The sequence below is a fragment of the Drosophila montana genome, unplaced genomic scaffold (genome assembly GCF_035044405.1).
Source record: "Drosophila montana isolate Dmon_TW-CO22-7 unplaced genomic scaffold, ASM3504440v1 contig_3513_1, whole genome shotgun sequence".
Classification (NCBI taxonomy): domain Eukaryota; kingdom Metazoa; phylum Arthropoda; class Insecta; order Diptera; family Drosophilidae; genus Drosophila; species Drosophila montana.
The window spans coordinates 152,888-170,911 of NW_026998392.1; the positions used below are offsets into that span (position 1 = coordinate 152,888).

Sequence of the window (18,024 nt, forward strand, 5' to 3'; positions counted from 1 at the left end):
GTCCTTTGTCTGTTCTATGGTATTGCAATCCAATACAGTGGTTACGAAACTAGGCTAATAAAATTAAATCGTTGAATCCAATAGCCTTGTTTTCCAGCTCTAGGTTTTGTGCATTAGGTTTGGTTATGCCTGGCTTATCAGCAAGTTCTTCGAACGGCTGACAAGGCAAACCAAGCCAATATAAAATCTGAAGATTATTGAATCGCGATGTTATTGAAATATTTATACGAGCAACCTACTCACTTTTTGATTTTATGCCTTATTGATGTTGAAATTTAAGTTGTCGCAAAAATCAGATGTTTTATTGTCAAATGGTGTTATCAAAAAATTTCTTTTAATAGCAAATAGTATTAAAAAAATCCTTCAATATATCGACCAAAGTAGCTGATAAGGCTGTTTCGGCGCTTGCACAAAAGCAAACCGAAAATTCGCTTTTCATCAGATATTTTTCCACTTATAGCAAAAGTTGTAAAGTTCATAAATTTCACGCATCGCCAAATGAATGAGCTAATTAGTCAGAGCCCGAAGCCCATTGCCACGCTTTGCCATGTTTCGACTCGCCAATTCCACTTCAGGCGGTTATGAGTCACTGAAGAAGTGGTTTTTTTTCATTTTTATCGTACATCTCTTATCGTTTGAAACGGCTAATTGTTTTCTATTTATGCGAGGGATTTCATTGTTTGGCCAATAGCTTTGGGGTACAAGAAAAGGCCGATTGGCCCTTTAGTTTGTGGCCGTTAATCAAACTGGGTTTTTCCTTGTGTCTTATCGGCTCAGCAGACGGTTTCAAGTCAAATTCACAATCCAAACCTGCGGCCGACTTGACCAAATTGCTGACGCGGACTGCTCCAATTATCTATCCAACAATACCGTTCTGCATATCTGCATACATCTTGCTACTTATAGATGATATCAGTTTCGTATTACACGACATCTGTATAGATAACAGCGAAAGAACACAACAATTGTATATTGCAAATCGAAAACGGCAAAAGAAAAGCATAACTTATATTTTTTTGTTGTCTTCTAACAACCATTTGTGTTTCTCTTTTCTTGCCACCAATAACAACATCGACAAGCGATTCACAAGAGTCACGAGTCCGTCATTTATATTGTTTTATTGATATTTCATTTTGCAGTTATCAGCGGAATATTTCTTTTATTTTTGTTTTTGTTTCTGGTGTTCTCTATGGTTTATTTTCTTTAGCTGAAGTGTTACCCGGCATTTTCACAAAAATCCGAATTTCTCATAATACAAGACCTGTATTAGTTAAACTGAAATATTTCGATGTTTTAGTCGGATTAGGAAATAAGCTTCGGTGAGCAAATTATAAAAGAAAAAAAAAATGGAAGAAACTGAAGCTTATTTCTTTTGATTAGATATCCATATCAGGCGCAATGTGATTGATTCGCAGGCTGTTCTATTTGTTAGGTAAATGGAATAAAACAAAACATTTGACAGCACAGATCAGAGTTCTAGCAGTGACTGTGTGCCGTGGGCATAAGAAACAACTTCTTATCGAATTTGCTCTATAATTTCATGGACACCGATAAGTGAGCGTTTGGGTACTCGTTGTTCACATTCACATTCACACTCGTTTTTTATTTCTCTTGTCGAATTTATTTCATTCACTTTTTAACAAACCACTCGAAACGGACACGCCAGCCGTTCATGCTCTAACCACAAGCCACAGCCCCCGGGGCAAGTGCGGGCATTATGCAAACATTTCCGTTAAGATTTTAGAATTTAGGAATAGTATTGAAATAGCTCAATTGGGCACGTTACAATTTCCGCTTCACTTCTTTAAGAAGTCACAACTATTGTATATTGCATGAATGTCAACAACAATACAATAACAACTATAGCTCGATCCGCAGCACTCACTACCCGTACACCTGCCGCCGTGGAGGCTGATAACTCGACTAATTTAACGCGGCCAATTTAAATTGGCAATTTGCTCGACGCGTCGACGGCAGCGGCAGCGGCAACGGCAACGCCAACGGCAGCGGCAACTGAGCAGCTGGCTGGGCCCTGGGGTTCTTTATCGGTATCTGAGTTGAGGTTGAAGTGCCCGCCGAGCAAAACGCTAAACGCTCGCCCCGTTATCAACGGACAGGTGCAGGGCAGCGCGTCATTGTTTTGACGTGAATTTCATATTTATATTTTTCTTTTTTTTTCTCACTTATATTAATAATTCTATTTACTGGAAAATTGAGATTGGTGAGAGATTATCATACCCAATACAATAGCTCTTCAGAAAGAATGCATATAGATTAATACATAGCTCGATCCATATTAAACTGCTTGGCCCGACTGACTAAACGTCGATCAACGCATTTTTAAGACCGAAAATGTTAGAGAGCGCACATTTTTACTGAATTTACCTTATGTTTTATGTTTACCTTTTCCTTGGGAAATCAAGCAGGCAGCCGTTTAAATATTATCCAAAAGGCTTTTAGCTTATTTATCAAGATCCTTGCAATAATTCCTTGACTCATAACGGCAGGATAAGAAGGGATATTTCTAAAATTTCAAACTTTAACGCCAAAGGTATATTATATCGTAGAGCACTTAAATGGCCTTAGGCACTGCCTCAGGTCAAGCTATCTAAGCTATTATGTGTATACCCTGCATTTCAATGAGTAAAGAGCGGTTTTGATCGATTTAAAATGTTGGAATCGCTACGAAAGTGAGAAATTCCATGATAATTTTGATTGTAATGTAAACGAGAAAGAAGGGACATCTCCGGCACGCCGAAAATTTAATACTCTTGCAGACCGAACCTTTTAATAATGCTCATAATACTTTGCACGTATATAAGAAGCACCGGGAAAATAGCAAACGACGAGTATGGTTAAGATATCTTTAAAAACAAAAAGTTTTTCATACAAGAACCTCATATTCGACCTATCGCTTCTATGGCAACTATATGATAAAGTAGTCCGATATTGATAGGACTTTGCGTATCTAAGTATGAGACGCGAAGTATAACTAATAAATGCCAAGTTCGGTCAAGATATCTTGATAGACAACTAGTTTTTCATACAAGAAGATACTTTTCGATCGATCTTTCCTATGGCAACTATAATATATAGTAGTCCGATCAAGAGCAGCAGAAAGAGGGACATATGCAAAGATTCATGACGATAGCTTTAAAACTGAGAGACTAGTTTGCATACGACAGACAGACGGGCATGGCTATATCGACTCGGCCGTATATACTGATCAAAGATATATATACTTCTATGCTTTAAACTTTTAGAGATAAAATTATAATACCCTCTGCAAGGGTACAAAATAACTTAGTTATCGATAGGTTTGAATAAGACGGCCTAAAAGTATGCAACTTCTCAGCGGTTCTTTCTAGCTACACAGTTGTAGATGGTTTATTTAAGTAGTTGCATGCTTTTCTGAAGGCAAGGCAAATAAAACAGAGAACTAATTCTGAATTCAAGTTACATACATAATTCATGCATAATACATTTTAGATACCTTCATTAAATATTTCATAATGTTGTAGTTTATCCAGAGCTCTAATAAGAGTGTCATCATCCAGGGCAATAACTCTATAAAACCCTCTTGAGATCCCATACATATGACGGGGCAAGTAAATGAACTTTTTACAGGCACGACATTCGCATGCCAAGCTGCAAAAAATTATTCATTATGCTTAAAATGCGTAACTAAAGTAATTTGAAAGTAAAAATCGCGCACTCCCACGCACGCAGAAGGGAGAGTTGGAGGGGAGGGAGCTGTGCAAAAAGCACGGGGCGTGGGCAGAGGCGGGCGCTTAAAGGCCTATGACTTTGCGTGCTCACATGTGCCAGGGCTGTCAGCTAAGACTTGTCTTAGTCAAGCAGTGGCAGCTATGCCTTTAGGGCGCCCAAATGTATGCACGTGTTACGACATTGTCATTTGATTAAACTTGTTAGCGCACGCAGAGCATCAGCAGCATCATCAGCAGCACCATCAGCAGCAACGAAGTTTAGACACCTTTGCCGTTTCCTTAAAGTTAAATGCGACGTGTGCGAAATGCGTTCAGGCCTGGCTTAAAGAGACAAGTAAAATTTAGACACAAATTTCCAAAAAAAAAAAAGAAGATATTTGGTGCAAGTGTTTTTATTAGCTTCACCCACTTCAGTCCCAGTTTTCACTAGTGAGAGTAGAAGGAAAGTGAGAGCTAAGTATATGTATATACATATAAAGTAATCCGCAGGAATAACATAGAACAAATAAAAAGATATGTTCATATCAGCTTATTTTTTTACCATTCCCCAAAGCAAACTTTTTACGTTTGTAACGGGCAAATACACACATCAAATACTAACAGAATCCTTAGCAAAATTATTTGTGTGCGATTACATGGAAAGTCATTTAAATATTCACCACGAACAACCTTTCTGCACATTTGGAATTGTGTCTAATTGAGGACTTTCAAAGAAATGTATTTCTTCGAATTTTAGTTGAAATAAGCAATCAAATACCAACTAAATTTGAACCGGCGACCTCCCGCTTGTCAGTAAGACGCTCAGATACAGGCAATGATAAGTCAGGCATGTTCATGACATCACTTTGGTTTAAAACACGTATTTCGCTGTGTTGTTTTCGTTTTTCCCGTGTAGGTGTTCCTTTTCGACCCAAAAGGCAGCCTTAATGAAAATTGCAGCTACCTGGTTCTGACGGCACATATATGTCATATTTTTACGAACATTTTGTTGTTGATCAATCTAACGGCAGAGTTTTTTTTCTTTTGAAACTCTCATTGAAAGGAATATACAATTGTAGAAGACAAATGTCACTTGAAAATTTAAATACAAAATAGTCTTAATGCGTCTTTTTTGTTCTGATTGCACCTGACTCCGCGTTCGTTTTATGATTAAAGATTAAAGGAAATGACCTTGACTAAATGTTTGCATGTATGTATGCATTTCGCTACTACAATATATTAAGTATTGAAGTGAAAAAAGTAATATGTGTACTTATTTCAAGTTAATATAAATCAACAAAAATTAATGTTGATTAAAAGAAATGTGTCAAGATTTGAGAGGGGGTTGCAAAGCAGAAAAAACAGTCCTACAGGGATTGTGTTTGTGTACGTGTGTGTGTGTATAAGCAAATATGTTAGAATGTATGTTTAGAGCCACCCACAATACCATTTATCGCCCAACTCTCAGTGTTTGTGTGCCAAACGTCATGGCTCGAGACTGTCAATAATTTATGGATCAAACGCTCACATGGCGTTCGTTTGACATTTGAGCAACATGGTATTTGCGGCAGGCATTTTGGTCATTTATAATTTGTTCTGGTTTTGCCAATTTGTGTGCATTTTGTTGTTGTTTTAGCTATTATATTTTTGTTTACTATGTTATAATGCAGTTATTCAAAACATCAGCAAATCTATTTTGAATGTGATTAGTCTTGCTTGCTTTGTGATTTGATGCCAGCTAGCATTGCTATTAATTATTATGCTAATTACATTCGATGTGTTTAATGTCTTTTAGATGCTCTTTGTGAAGAGAATATATATATATGTCTGTGTGTGTGTTTAGTGACTGTGAAATGTGAGCCTTGAAATGTTGTTGGCAATTAGTATTTTGTTTACCTTAATTATTTGATTCATTATAGTCATAACCTAATAAGAATAAATTTTATTAGCTATTAGATAGTAAAAACCTGATTATTTGTATTCATTAAGCAATTAGGTTATTTGAAGCCAACTTTAAAAGTGTTTTAATAAGTAAGTTTGTGTACACAATTTTTTATAACTGTGCTCATCGAAATGCAAACATCAATGTATTTAAAATTGAATATTGTCAATGAATTGCCAATTTTATTGGTCATCTTGTTCTGGCTCTGATATTCTTTAAGTTTTGTATTTAATGTGATTGGGAAAACTTGAAGAAACGTTGGCATAAATTTAAACGCCATTCTCCCATATCTATCCATATGATTTTTGGCTTTTGGGCCTCCGCTCACTCAGTGGGAGCTTCCGTTGTTTAAAGGCAAATCTGCCACTAATACCCCACGAAAACTACAAAAGTCAACCAGTTGAAGAGCTTTCGCAATTTGGCGCTTGAAATGCCCCGCAGACAGATGCAGGAGCGTCAACAAATGTGCGACGAGTAAGCCTTGAGCTTGGAGCGGCTACCGAAATGAAAAACAAGTGCCAACAAAATATGGGAAAACAATTTGAAAGTTGACAAAGAAAAGCGCTCGAGTGCCGAGTATTTCGGGCCTTTGTTTTATGAGCAGGCCCGCTTCACGGCAGCCATGATTGATGCGTGGCGTTGCGCTCCATTTTTAGTGGATTTTGAAATTGCTTTTTCACGCTGACAGTTTACGATTTTCTAGTTCTCGTGCCAGGCGACATGTGGGCGTGCCGGGGTCAGTCGGAACGAGTGGGATTGGATAAAGCGACGGCGGCAGTTATTCAAATGCAAACGACAGCTGTCAAAATGGTTTCTGCTAAAAATTTCACATCATCTCACCTTTTTTTGTCTCACACTTTTCTCTCTCTTTCTCTCTCTCTCTTGCAGTGGGCCAGCATGCAATGAGTGGCCGGGTCGGAGCAACAACTGCGACAACTGACCGTGTTCCATGCATATCGTTGGGCAAATGATAAGACGACAGCAACAGGAGACGCCCAGCTGAAGGAGACCCAGTTGAAATACAGTAACAGAACAAGCGAGTAGATAATAAAAGCCAAGTCAATGTCGCTGCTGACAACCGTCAGGTTATCAACGACATTGCTGCTGCTTATGCTGCTTCCAGCGGCAACATTGCTAACAAATCAACAACAACAACAACAACAGCTGCAAAATGTTCGCCACAAGCGTCAAAACAACCCGGATCAGAAGTTCTCGCTGCCCGCGGTGCCTCTGCCACCTCCGCCGCCTTTTCCAGCGGCCAAGCATAACTTTGCACTGAATGCATTTGCCATTGGGGAGCAGACAGCAGGCGGCACTGGCTCCGGCTTAGGCTACAGTGCCAGCTCCTCGTCCTCCTCGTCGGGATGTGGGGGCCTACTCAAGTCACGCTATGGCCTCATTCAAACGCCAAATTTTCCACATCGTTTTACCACGCCCATCGAATGCGTTTGGATAATTGATGCCTCGGAACTGCCAGCCACCGCTCAGGGCAATGTGTCCATCGTGGTTTATCTGACGCAGCTCTACGTGCTGGGCGGCCTCAAATTCACCGAGTATATGTACTACTCGGACGACTTCAAGGTGCCCGCCCACCGTGTCTTCGTCCTGACCGAGGAGGATGTGACGCAGGTCACTTGGATGCAGTTCAACAGCCAGTACCTGGAAATACGTTTCACCATGGCCACGCTGGATGGGACTCATCTGCGCGCTCTGGATCGCTTGTTAGACGTCTATGGCTTCAATATCACCTACGAGGTACAGCACGAGGTGAAGACCACTCAGTGCAATACACTACAGTGTCGTTTCCTCGGCAACTGCTATGCCAGTGCTGATTATAGGTGAGTGAACATATATAAACTAATATATATACAATTAAAATAGTCGCCTGCGAATCGAGCCCGGATCCTCGTATATAAATATAAATATTCGAACAATTTCAGAGTATTTCCCTCTTTCTTTTACAATCACAAGCATGGGAAACAGGTGAAAAACTGGTTCAAACTATCAATTTTTTAAAGGCATTTCTTTATTTTTCAAATTTTAATGAAATAATTCAATTTTTAATTCAGAATTATTTATAAATTTAAAATCCAGTTCGCAGCCTTGATTTGCACATACTTGATTGTCGTTGTTATTCTATAAAATATAGATTAGCCCGATTAAGAAAACATTATTTATTTAATAAATAATTTCTTTAATTCCAATCAGAGCAATCTTAGACTGCAAAAACCCTATCAAAACTGCAACGTGTTTTACAGAGTTCAGAAAATTAGCAAATGAGGGCTTAAAGCCATGAGACGAAAGATTATTTTTAGTCCGATTGGCTTTAGGTCAGTTTCTACATAAAAATCTAACCAATCCTTGGACTTTGAATAATCCACATGCCCACACAAGCAATAAAGAAGTTGAAAACTGGACTATGAGAGCTTGTTATGTAATGTGTTAACTATCGTAATGGATTTACCCTTTAACCTGCCTGCTATTCGCAACCCCAGTTCCCCAAATATTTCATCAATCAATCAAGTCGGCAACTGGCAAGCAGGCTAGTCCCCTGTCCCCACCTTACCCGAGATCCACCTTGCCATACAATTCCTCATGTATGTCAAACTCAATTGCAACAGGATGCTGGATACAGGATACAAGACACAGATAGTGGGAAATGCATCAAGAGCTGTTGCTGCTGCTGCTGCTGCTGCTGCCCTTACCTTTCAATTGACTTTTGGCGTATGCAAACTTTTTGTATAGGTTTTTGTTTCTTAGCCCCGGTGAAAATGTGTTGGCAATGCCTTTCATTGTTTGGGGCTTTGCTTTTTCTCTGGGGAACAAAAAGCGGAGCACAACGAAATGGAAGTTATTTGGCAATCGCTACAGCAACAGCAACAGCAGCGCCAGCGCCAGCCACTGGAACATTGCAAAATGTATGGCTCCCACTTGGTTTAGGCTGAAAGCTGAAAGCCCCCAAACAGTTGGTCCGTTTTGCCAGCACCAGAATCTGAATCAGCTACTGAACAGAAAGAGAAACAGCACGACAGAGCACTCGAAAGAAAAGATTGATATGCAAACATTTAACAGTTTGCATGGTTAGCCGCCTGTGATTTTGCGCGTTGCGATTGCCGCTGAGCCCAGTTTATATGCATTGACTGGAACCGAAAGGGAACTCAATTTTGAATCCAGCAGCGGTCGACGGGTCAGCTGAGCTATGTTTCGTCCGGAATGTTTGGCCAAAGGTCGGGAGGCGCAAAAGTTTTGGCATGTTTAAATATGCGTGGCACCCGGACGCAGGTGCTGCAGCGCCAGCCCCGCAGGGCCATTGCCCCTCAGGTTGCCACGTTTAGAATTCTCGGGCATGACTTATAAATGGGCGGCACATGCGAGCGGCACTGGCGCTAATGTGCGCTGAGCTGGCTAAAAGCAATATAATTTATGAAGGTTAAACGAATGCCGAGCGGTGGCCAAAAGCCTTCGTGGCAGGGAAAAGCCATGTGTAAAACTTACTCACAATGCTTCAAGAACACTCAGCCCTGTCATAAAACTAATAAAACCTTTTCACATCATGTTTAAGTAGCTATTAAAAGGCGTAAGGAGAACAAAAACCAAACCAACTGACAAAGATTCTAAACCATATCACATTCAGCTATGTGAAATTTAGTAACAACCAGAGTTCTGAATTCCACCCTCACATCCATTCATCACATTAATTTGAGCAGCAAATATTTATTTAAAGTTTGCAAAGAAACAGACAGATGGACGGTCGGACGGCCGGACAGACGTACATGGCTATATCGAAAAAGTTAAAGAAACCCTCTATATAAAAATATAATATAATATAAAAATGACTCGAAGGTAGAATCAATATTAAAGGAGATTAATCTTCGATTCATAATAATTTAAATAATGCACAAATTTTTTGGAATAGCTTAATGATGCTTGCGGATTTTCTAATGGTTTTTCACACTTACCTTAACTCTGGTCTGTTATATGCCAGCACAGATGTATTTATGGTAATATGTAAAAGTTACACAGTTCCCACACCAATCCGACCCCAACGGATACACAGTTAATTGCCGTAAAGCCCAAAGCCGAGCGAAAAACCAAGACCCCGAAATAGCAAACTAAATTAGCATAATAAACAGAACTGGCAGGCGAGCAGATCAAAAAAATTGTTCAATAGCTTTGTTAATTTGAGTTTTAACGCTTACGAATTTTGCAATTTAAAGGCAATTAACATGCCATTGGTATTACAGTGGAACAACGATATAATGGAGCACGAGAAATGAGAATAAAGAAGACAAATCAAATTTATACTTTCGGGGACAGGGTCAAGTGTCGCGATTTATGAGACTGACAAAAATTTAAAATTAAAAAAATATAATAAAAACTTGACAGCAATTTGTGCAGAAAATAAGAAAAACTTCCAAGTGGCCTCTTCTACTTAGCATAATTAACATTAATTGGACGGCCCAAGGCTGCGTGTGGGCCTGGCTAATTGAATATTAATATTAATGTCAAAATAAAAGCGAAATGTGTTGCCTAGAAATTTAATATAAAAGTGACAGCTTCCGATAGCCAGCTGTGGAGTTGTGGAGCTGTTGGCCTGTTGGGCTGTTGGTCTGTTTAGCCCCAATAGAATTTAGCGTCTGGCACGTAGCCTCCTGCGACGCCAACTTAATTAACAACAGGAGGCAAATGAGGCACCAACTTGGCTTTCGGCTACGTGTTGTAAGATAAACACACAAACAGACCAAACACGGTAAATAACTCGCAGCAGAGCGCTTTATAGGGCTGGGCGTGGCAGCGTTTGGGGCGTTCTGTCGCGGTGACAAGTAGCTGAAGTTGCCGTCTTTATAGTTTGTGCCACACAACGGCCTGTCTGTGTGTTGAATGTGGGGAACCTGTTTGTTGTCAGCTGACAGCCCATAGTCAAAGCAGCACATCCCCAATGTTCTCATCCTCCTCTTGATCTTTTTCTTTCTGTTTCTCTTGCCGCACAATTTCTCATTGCATTTTTATGGCCCTCGTGCTCAGCGCGTTTGTTAAGTAAATGTGCGAAAAAATGCATAACATTTGAAAATGTCAAATGGTTGATGAGAGTCAGCGTCGGGGGGTGCGTCACACAGTGCGTATACTTGAAAATCTTTTTTCCTTTTTTTTTTTTTATTTGGTTTGGTTATTAATTTCACTTTTACTACTGAGCTGGTAGCTCACTCGTTTGGCTTTGTGTGCAAAATTGTAATAAGCGGCGTCAGATGTGAAATGTTCTCGACAGAGGCAAGAGGTGCGTGAGAAAAGTGGAAAATGTTTCATTTTCATATCACGGTATATTCAAAGTTTATGAGTGCTCAAAATAGTACCTTGCCTCAGTTGTGTTGGATACAATTTGAGCAAAAAATAGTTTCAGGGAATATTCATCAAAATATTAAATACTAAATCAGTAGTTTTATTTGCAACGTGCTATTTTCAAGTTTATTATTTTATGTTTACGATATCGTTTCTTATGTCTTGATATAAAATATAATTAACAGCATTTAAAACGGGTTTACTAATTAACATTTAAATTTGTTTTCCCTTTTAAACCCTTGTAGAGGGTATTATGATATTGTCAGGAAATGTTTAGCGCATAGAAAGTGGTATCTCCGACATAAAGTATATATATATATATGTATATATATATATAGATATATCTAGCCATGTCCGTCTGTCCTTCTGTCTATTTGTATGCAAAATAATCTCTATGTCTTAGGCCTTTCGTCTTAAAACTTTGCAAAGGTCCGACTTTCTGTTGCGGGAAGTACCAAAGATATACTTACATTCTAGATTTTCATGAATATTATTTATTTTCTCTTATTTGTGTAGTATAGAAAGTAACAACTTAATAAAGTGAAAACTAAAAGTTAAAGAAAATACCAAATAAAAAGGTGAACCTAACCCATCTTAATATTTCCACGTTTTATATGTGCAACTGTTTTATGTATATTAACATTTAAAATAAGTAAGTATTCTTTCTCGAGGGTCTTAATTTTCTTTATTAATTGAACACTTCTAACAGACTGACATCTCCGTCTTAACAATAACACAATATACTCTTTAATGTAAATAAGACCTGCGCCAATTTGACAGTGTAAACTTCTGTGAATGTAAGCGATTGATTCTGTGATACATATATATAAGACACGATGAAGAACATATGAAGTTTATTTGTAGAGGATTTTAAAAAATTCATTTTGCTGCCATTGCTTATGGAAAAGTTTGTTGTAGTTGGCATTTCCCAGGAAATGCAGACTTTTCCGCATGTCCATTGCCCTTTTGCCAGCTCATTACAATTGTTTGGCAGCTAACTTGATTTTATTGCTAATAAAGTTTGCATAAAATATTCAAAATGTTTGCGAATTCGACAACTTATTTGGTGCTCGACAACTTGGGCTCGTCTGGCACTTGTCGCTTTGGCACCCGAGCACCACAGAAAGTTCCGCAAGAACAAGCAACAATAAGCCATAAACAATTGGCCAGCCAGTTGGGCGACTCTTTAGCTCGCGTTTTAATTTCGCAGTTGCTGCCTTTTCAGCTGCAAAGAAAATTACAAATAAAAATATAAACAACAGTAAGAAAAACAAAAAAAAATACACATTTATTTGTTGTTGCGTCCTCCATTGAGCACACATCTACCAATCAATTTTTTTGGGGGCTGCATAAATCTAGTGCACTTCACCGCAAAAGTTCGATTCAGAAGCGAAAAAAATTTATGTTTTAATATTTTGTTCGATTTTTTCTGACTTCGACGTTATTTTTTTGATAAGGGCCTTCTGTGCTCGTTGCGTGTCTGTGTTTTTAAGAAGAAAATGTTTAATTGAAAAAGTTTTTCGCTTTGAGGCGCATCAAAGGGAATTTTTCATTGAGCTGATTCTGGGTACTTTTTCTCTTCCCTTCCTCAGGGTTAGTAAAAGGTTTAATTAAATAATATGCTTAAATTGAAGTAAAAAATCCATTAAAATCCATTTAAAAAAAATTCAAAAGAATACAATGCAAGTGTCTGTAACTGTTAGGCTTAAAAGAAATTTTTATATAACAAGAATAATGTTGCCAGCTTTAGATGGCACATTGATCAAGAGGCCGAACTATGAACAAAGAGCCAAGCCTCGTGCAATTCTGTTGAGATTAGTCCAAGTTATGGGGTTGGGAAATTTTGACCTATGTCTATATAAGTAGAATATTTGTGGGTACCATTTTAACATGAATTTTGACTAAAAATAATGTTGCCAAATTTAGATGCCAAATTGAATTTTTATATATGTATGTATATATGTAGAAATGCATGCATGTGTACATACTTATATGCATGCATGAATGAATTAGTGAATGTATGCATGTGTATGTCATTATGTATGTATGTATATGTGTGAATGTGTGTGTGTATGGGCGTGCGTGTATGTACGTATGTATGTGCGTATATATGTATGTATGTATGCATGTAAATTGTATTCTATACCAATACCAGACCAATTTGTCTTGTTACGCGGCACATTTAAATAAGAAAACGTATTTATTAAAGCTGCCCTTCTCCTCGATTCTCAAAAATGTAAGTAAGGCTTGCAGGCTTCACTTATGAATTAGGCGAAGGCGGATTCAACGCTAGAAGCTGAGGAGCCAGGAGGAGGAGCACCAAGGGGCGGAGCCGGAGGTGTATGTCTGTAGGTATGTAGGTATGTAGGTATGTAGGTATGTAGGTATGTAGGTATGTAGGTATGTAGGTATGTATGTATGTATATATGTATATATGTATATATGTGTATATATGTATGTATGTATGTATGTATGTATGTATGTATGTATGTATGTATATATGTATGTATGTACGTATGTATGTATGTATGTATGTATGTATGTATGTAAGTATGTATGTATGTATGTATGTATGTATGTATGTATGTATGTATGTATTTATGTATGTATGTATGTATGTATGTATGTATGTATATATGTATGTATGTATGTAAATATGTATGTGTTTGTATGTATGCATGTATGTGTTTGTATGTATGTAATTTCACATGCATTTTCACCATGAATGAATTTGAACAATGATCTTTGAAAATGAGTTTAAGGCCGATCAGATGGTACACAAAAAAGTTTCATACAAACGTTTTTTGCCGTTTTCCGCACATACGGATGAAATTTCCCGAAACCCCGTCTTAACGTGCACCTTCATCACCCAAGGTAACTGCAGTGTGCGTTGATCAACAATCAGTCAGTCAGTCAATCAGTCGGTCAGTCAGTCAGCACAAAGAGTTTTATATATAGATATTTTGATATTTCTCTACTGAAGCAAGCAAAGTAAATCACATATTTTTTATTTTATCATTCAGTTACTAACCTTGGATTATAAATACTATTAAGTAATTTAACCAAGCAATCAAGGTTTCAACCTTACCGCAGCAAAAAGCAAGTCTTGTGGTATAACATAGTATTGTTAAATAACATTATAAGTGAGTAGTAGGCTATCAACTGTTCCTCATATTAAAACTAATTTTTCAACATTGAACATATTTACCTTAGTTTAATTTATTTGCTGCTTCTGCCGAGTACAAGTTCTCTCAAAACAGAAGAATAAAAACCAAATTCACAAGAACATGAGTGCATTATTCAACTTTCAAAGTTTACTTTCGGTAATCCTATTGTTGATCTGCACGTGCGCTTATGTGCGACCACTCTGCCCCAGGATATTGGACCGGAATAAGTCCGGCTTACGGCTTACATTGTGGAAGTTGGCGCGGATCGGAGAGCGCGAATCGCCTTGGGTTGGTGCCGCCTGCGTTGTTATGGCACTAATGTTGCTCTTTTCCAACTAAAATAAAATTAATACGGCGTGAAATACATCGTTATAGCTTATTAAACACCAACAACTAGCTAACAGAGTGTAGAATAAACGGTAAAGTAGATCCATATGGATAAATGGAAACAAAAAGCTGCTTTAAAATAAATAATTAAAACACATTTTCTGGCAATATTTTCCTCGGAGGTCTGTCAACTACTGTATGAGCACACTGCAGAGAAATATGAGCTCTAAGGAAGTTCTGACATCACTTCATAACTTTACAAATACCCACTGGCAGAGCCAGTCCCTCTGCCATACATATGAACTGAAAGTTGCATGGGAAAACGAAAAAAAAAAACTTGTCAACCTGTCAAAGTCAGCTAGTTATAAGCGGATCCTTGCCAGGAAGACAATCAGAGGAGGAGGACATCAACAAGAACAACTGAAATTAGGCCACGTTCAAGCGGTGGCAAATTGTGTGCCACGTGGTTAAGCGGGGCGGATGGGTGCTGGCTTGGGGCAATCAATATGCAGCGCTTCGTCTCGGAGTTTTCGTACTTTTCGTATTTCATAACAAAAAACGTTGGCTCGGCTGCTGTTGCAAGTTGAGCAAACAAAACGACAGCGTTAAATGAGATCAGGTTCAGTGCGGGAGCAAACAAGCAGACACACAGCAACCGGCGGGGAGGGGGATCAGTAGCTGCTACAACCTACAAAATAGTAAAGAGGACAATATTGTGGGTGTTGCATGTGCAATGACTCGCTTGACATCAGCCACGCCCCACCACGCCCGCTACGTCCGGCATGCCGCAGCTCTTGCCTGAACTGTGTCAGTGTCATTCGCATGGCCAGCAGTCATGAGTGGGAATGCGTATATTGTTTGCCTTGTCAAACATTGTCATTTATCCAAAGTGCACGAGGAGGCCACAGCCACAGTCAGAGCCGCAGCCTGAGCCTGAGCCTGAGCCTGCCGTCTAGGTGCCAGGAGGGATTCACTGCGGCACTGGTGCTTTGCATATTGCAATTAAGTTTTGTTTGGCCAAAATTTTGACCCGTCTTTGTCACATCATCTGACTTCGCCTTGTATCTGCAACGTCTCTCCCTCTCTCTCTCTCTCTCTCTCTCTCTCTCGCTTTCTCTCTCTCTCACTCTCTCTCTCTGTTTGTCTCCCTCTCTTTTTCGTTCTGCGCAATTAAAAGTTTGCCATGTTTGCCCTGGAACTCTATTGGCAGTTTTACTTTTAATTTTCCTGTGCCTCTCTTACGATATGTGGCTTACCTTAACTGCAAAGTTCCTTCTGCCACAAACTGTTGCCCCAACTCCTTCAACTGGCATGTCGGCAGAAACTTCTCCCAAATATAATTGGCTGTTGTTATTTCTGCAACAATTCCAAACTCGTATGGAACTTGTCACTGCTCGCATGCAATTGAATTTCCGCATGCGTAATATTCGAAAATTAATTTCTACGCACAACAGATAAAACCATAAAAATGCTAATGCAAATTTTATATTTTAACAGCATTTTTACGATTGTCCGGCTATTAAAAAAAAGAAAGAAAAAAACAGCCGTAGGGCAATTGTAACATTCAGCTACATTTTATACATTCTGCGTACTCTGTACCCCTTTGCACACAAAGAGCCATCAAATTTAATGGCATTTAACTTGATTGCATTAGGTGAAAAGGTAAGGGAAAATATAACCGCCAACGTTTCTACGCTTTTCTTTTTTTCTGCTACAATTTTATTTGTTGCTCCACACACAAACACACACGTACACACACACTTACACACAGAAACAGAAACCAATTTGCTGTAATTTGCCATTCCGTTTCCTATTCATTGTGTTCTATGTGGAAAACCCTTTGCCGCCCGTTTGTATGCGTTCATGTTTATGAAATCCATAAATTATTTTAAAGTTAAATGCATTTCATGGAGAGTCATACAAATATTAATTTTTTATTTAATTTTTTTTTATTTTTTATATTTTCAAACATATAGTATATTTAACCAAGTATATCTCTAACAATTTGTAATTCATATATATATATATATATGTATATATATATATAGATATGTTAGAGATATTAGGATATAGGATATATATATATATTTATTTGTCGCATATTTTGACTTCTCTTCACTGGAATTAAGTGGTGATCCCATGCACCAGTTTGAGATATAACTAGCCGCTTTTCATATTTTCTATGACTCTTGGCACTGCCATGCTTTTTGGCGCTTTGTCAAGACGTCTACTAGGAATGTTAGACTGCGCCCAACTAACCCAAGTGAGCTACACTGACACCAAACTGTTGTACATTTCAGTGGCTTCCAAAAATTGATATTGAAATGTTTTTAAAATTTACACACATATATACATATATCAAATTTATAAGAATGAAAAATATAATTTAAGTAGACTGAGACTTACAATTTGTGATATCTGCAAATCCGTAAAAATATGTAATGTTTTTATTATTGGAACGGAGATTTAAAACTCCCTTTTATATTGCAATTATACATATTTATTAGTTTATTATTGTCGATTTCAAAGAACAGGTTTCAAATTCTTTTGTAGGATATTCATTTCAGTGTCTCTCAGTGTACGATTGGGATCCAGCTTGTCTTTATTTTTTATTTTTTGTCTGCTTACTGTCGGCTGTTCGTAAGTGCAGCTCACAGAAGGAATGTTGGCCGGCGCTGCAAGTATGACATGTTGATGGCATCTACGCGCCATTGGCTGGCATGCACAAACACACTCACGCAAAAACATCCACACGCACACACACATATATGTTTGCGTGTGTGTCATGGAAATTATTAGTCCTTTCTGCGATTCGAAAAACGCAGCCAAGCGACTGCAGTCTGTGCTCTGCTGTCAGCATTTTTCGAGTGGCAACCCATAAAAGTGTAACAGCTTTTGGCACGCAGTTTTAATTGTTGAGCTGAATTTGAAATTTAAATGAATTTAAAACGCACTGCGAAAAATCTCGATTTCCCAATCAAAACAATGCAATTTTTATTTACGGCAGCAGACCGCCAGGCAAGCATAAATATCAACAACTAGGAATAGCTTAGACAAGAACGCTCAACAAATATATACCCTGAAATTGGACCGATTACAATCGTACTTTAGCTAACAAGTACATAAATGTGTATCAGTATGAAAGGAGTAACTTCCCCTGATATTTATACAGACAGTACTCGATCAGATCGTAAATTAATTTTCTAAGAATATTATTGCTTTGGGGCTTTTACTTTATAATTAAAATATTAATCCTTAACTCATATATCCAATGACATAAGAGAGAGATTTTCATCAAATATAATCGAGAATATATACTTTTGTTTCTAAATACATCTGCGTATGTGCACCATATATGTATACCCGTTTTTACTCGTGGTATGGGTACAGGGTAAAATAATCTAAAAAAAAATACAACAAATATTTAAACTACGTTTGCCAGCATTTTTGCTGGGTAAAAAGTTTTAAATCCTCGAAAAATGGGTAAAAAAAATCTAAAAATATGCAGAAAAACTTCAGCATACGGGGAAAACAGGTGCAGGTG

General features: G+C 38.2%; 2 protein-coding genes across 2 annotated transcripts in view; both read left to right on the forward strand.

The window, feature by feature from the left end:
• The window catches only part of LOC135435127 (uncharacterized), a 169,385-nt gene that overhangs the window by 65,702 nt on the left and 85,659 nt on the right, over positions 1-18,024 (forward strand). Inside the window, exon 3 of the mRNA XM_064692033.1 lies at positions 6,538-7,487. Within this exon, the coding sequence (XP_064548103.1) occupies positions 6,712-7,487 (776 nt within the window). The 5' untranslated portion in view covers positions 6,538-6,711. The remainder of the gene's footprint in view (positions 1-6,537; positions 7,488-18,024) is intronic.
• LOC135435113 (protein kish-like) lies at positions 14,174-14,637 on the forward strand. The gene has a single exon (XM_064692015.1). It carries the CDS (start codon positions 14,274-14,276, stop codon positions 14,490-14,492), a length of 219 nt encoding a protein of 72 aa, XP_064548085.1. The 5' UTR covers positions 14,174-14,273; the 3' UTR covers positions 14,493-14,637.

Bases quoted from the DNA above. Each gene is read 5' to 3' on its own strand.
- LOC135435113 (XM_064692015.1), top strand. From the start codon at position 14,274: ATGAGTGCATTATTCAACTTTCAAAGTTTACTTTCGGTAATCCTATTG.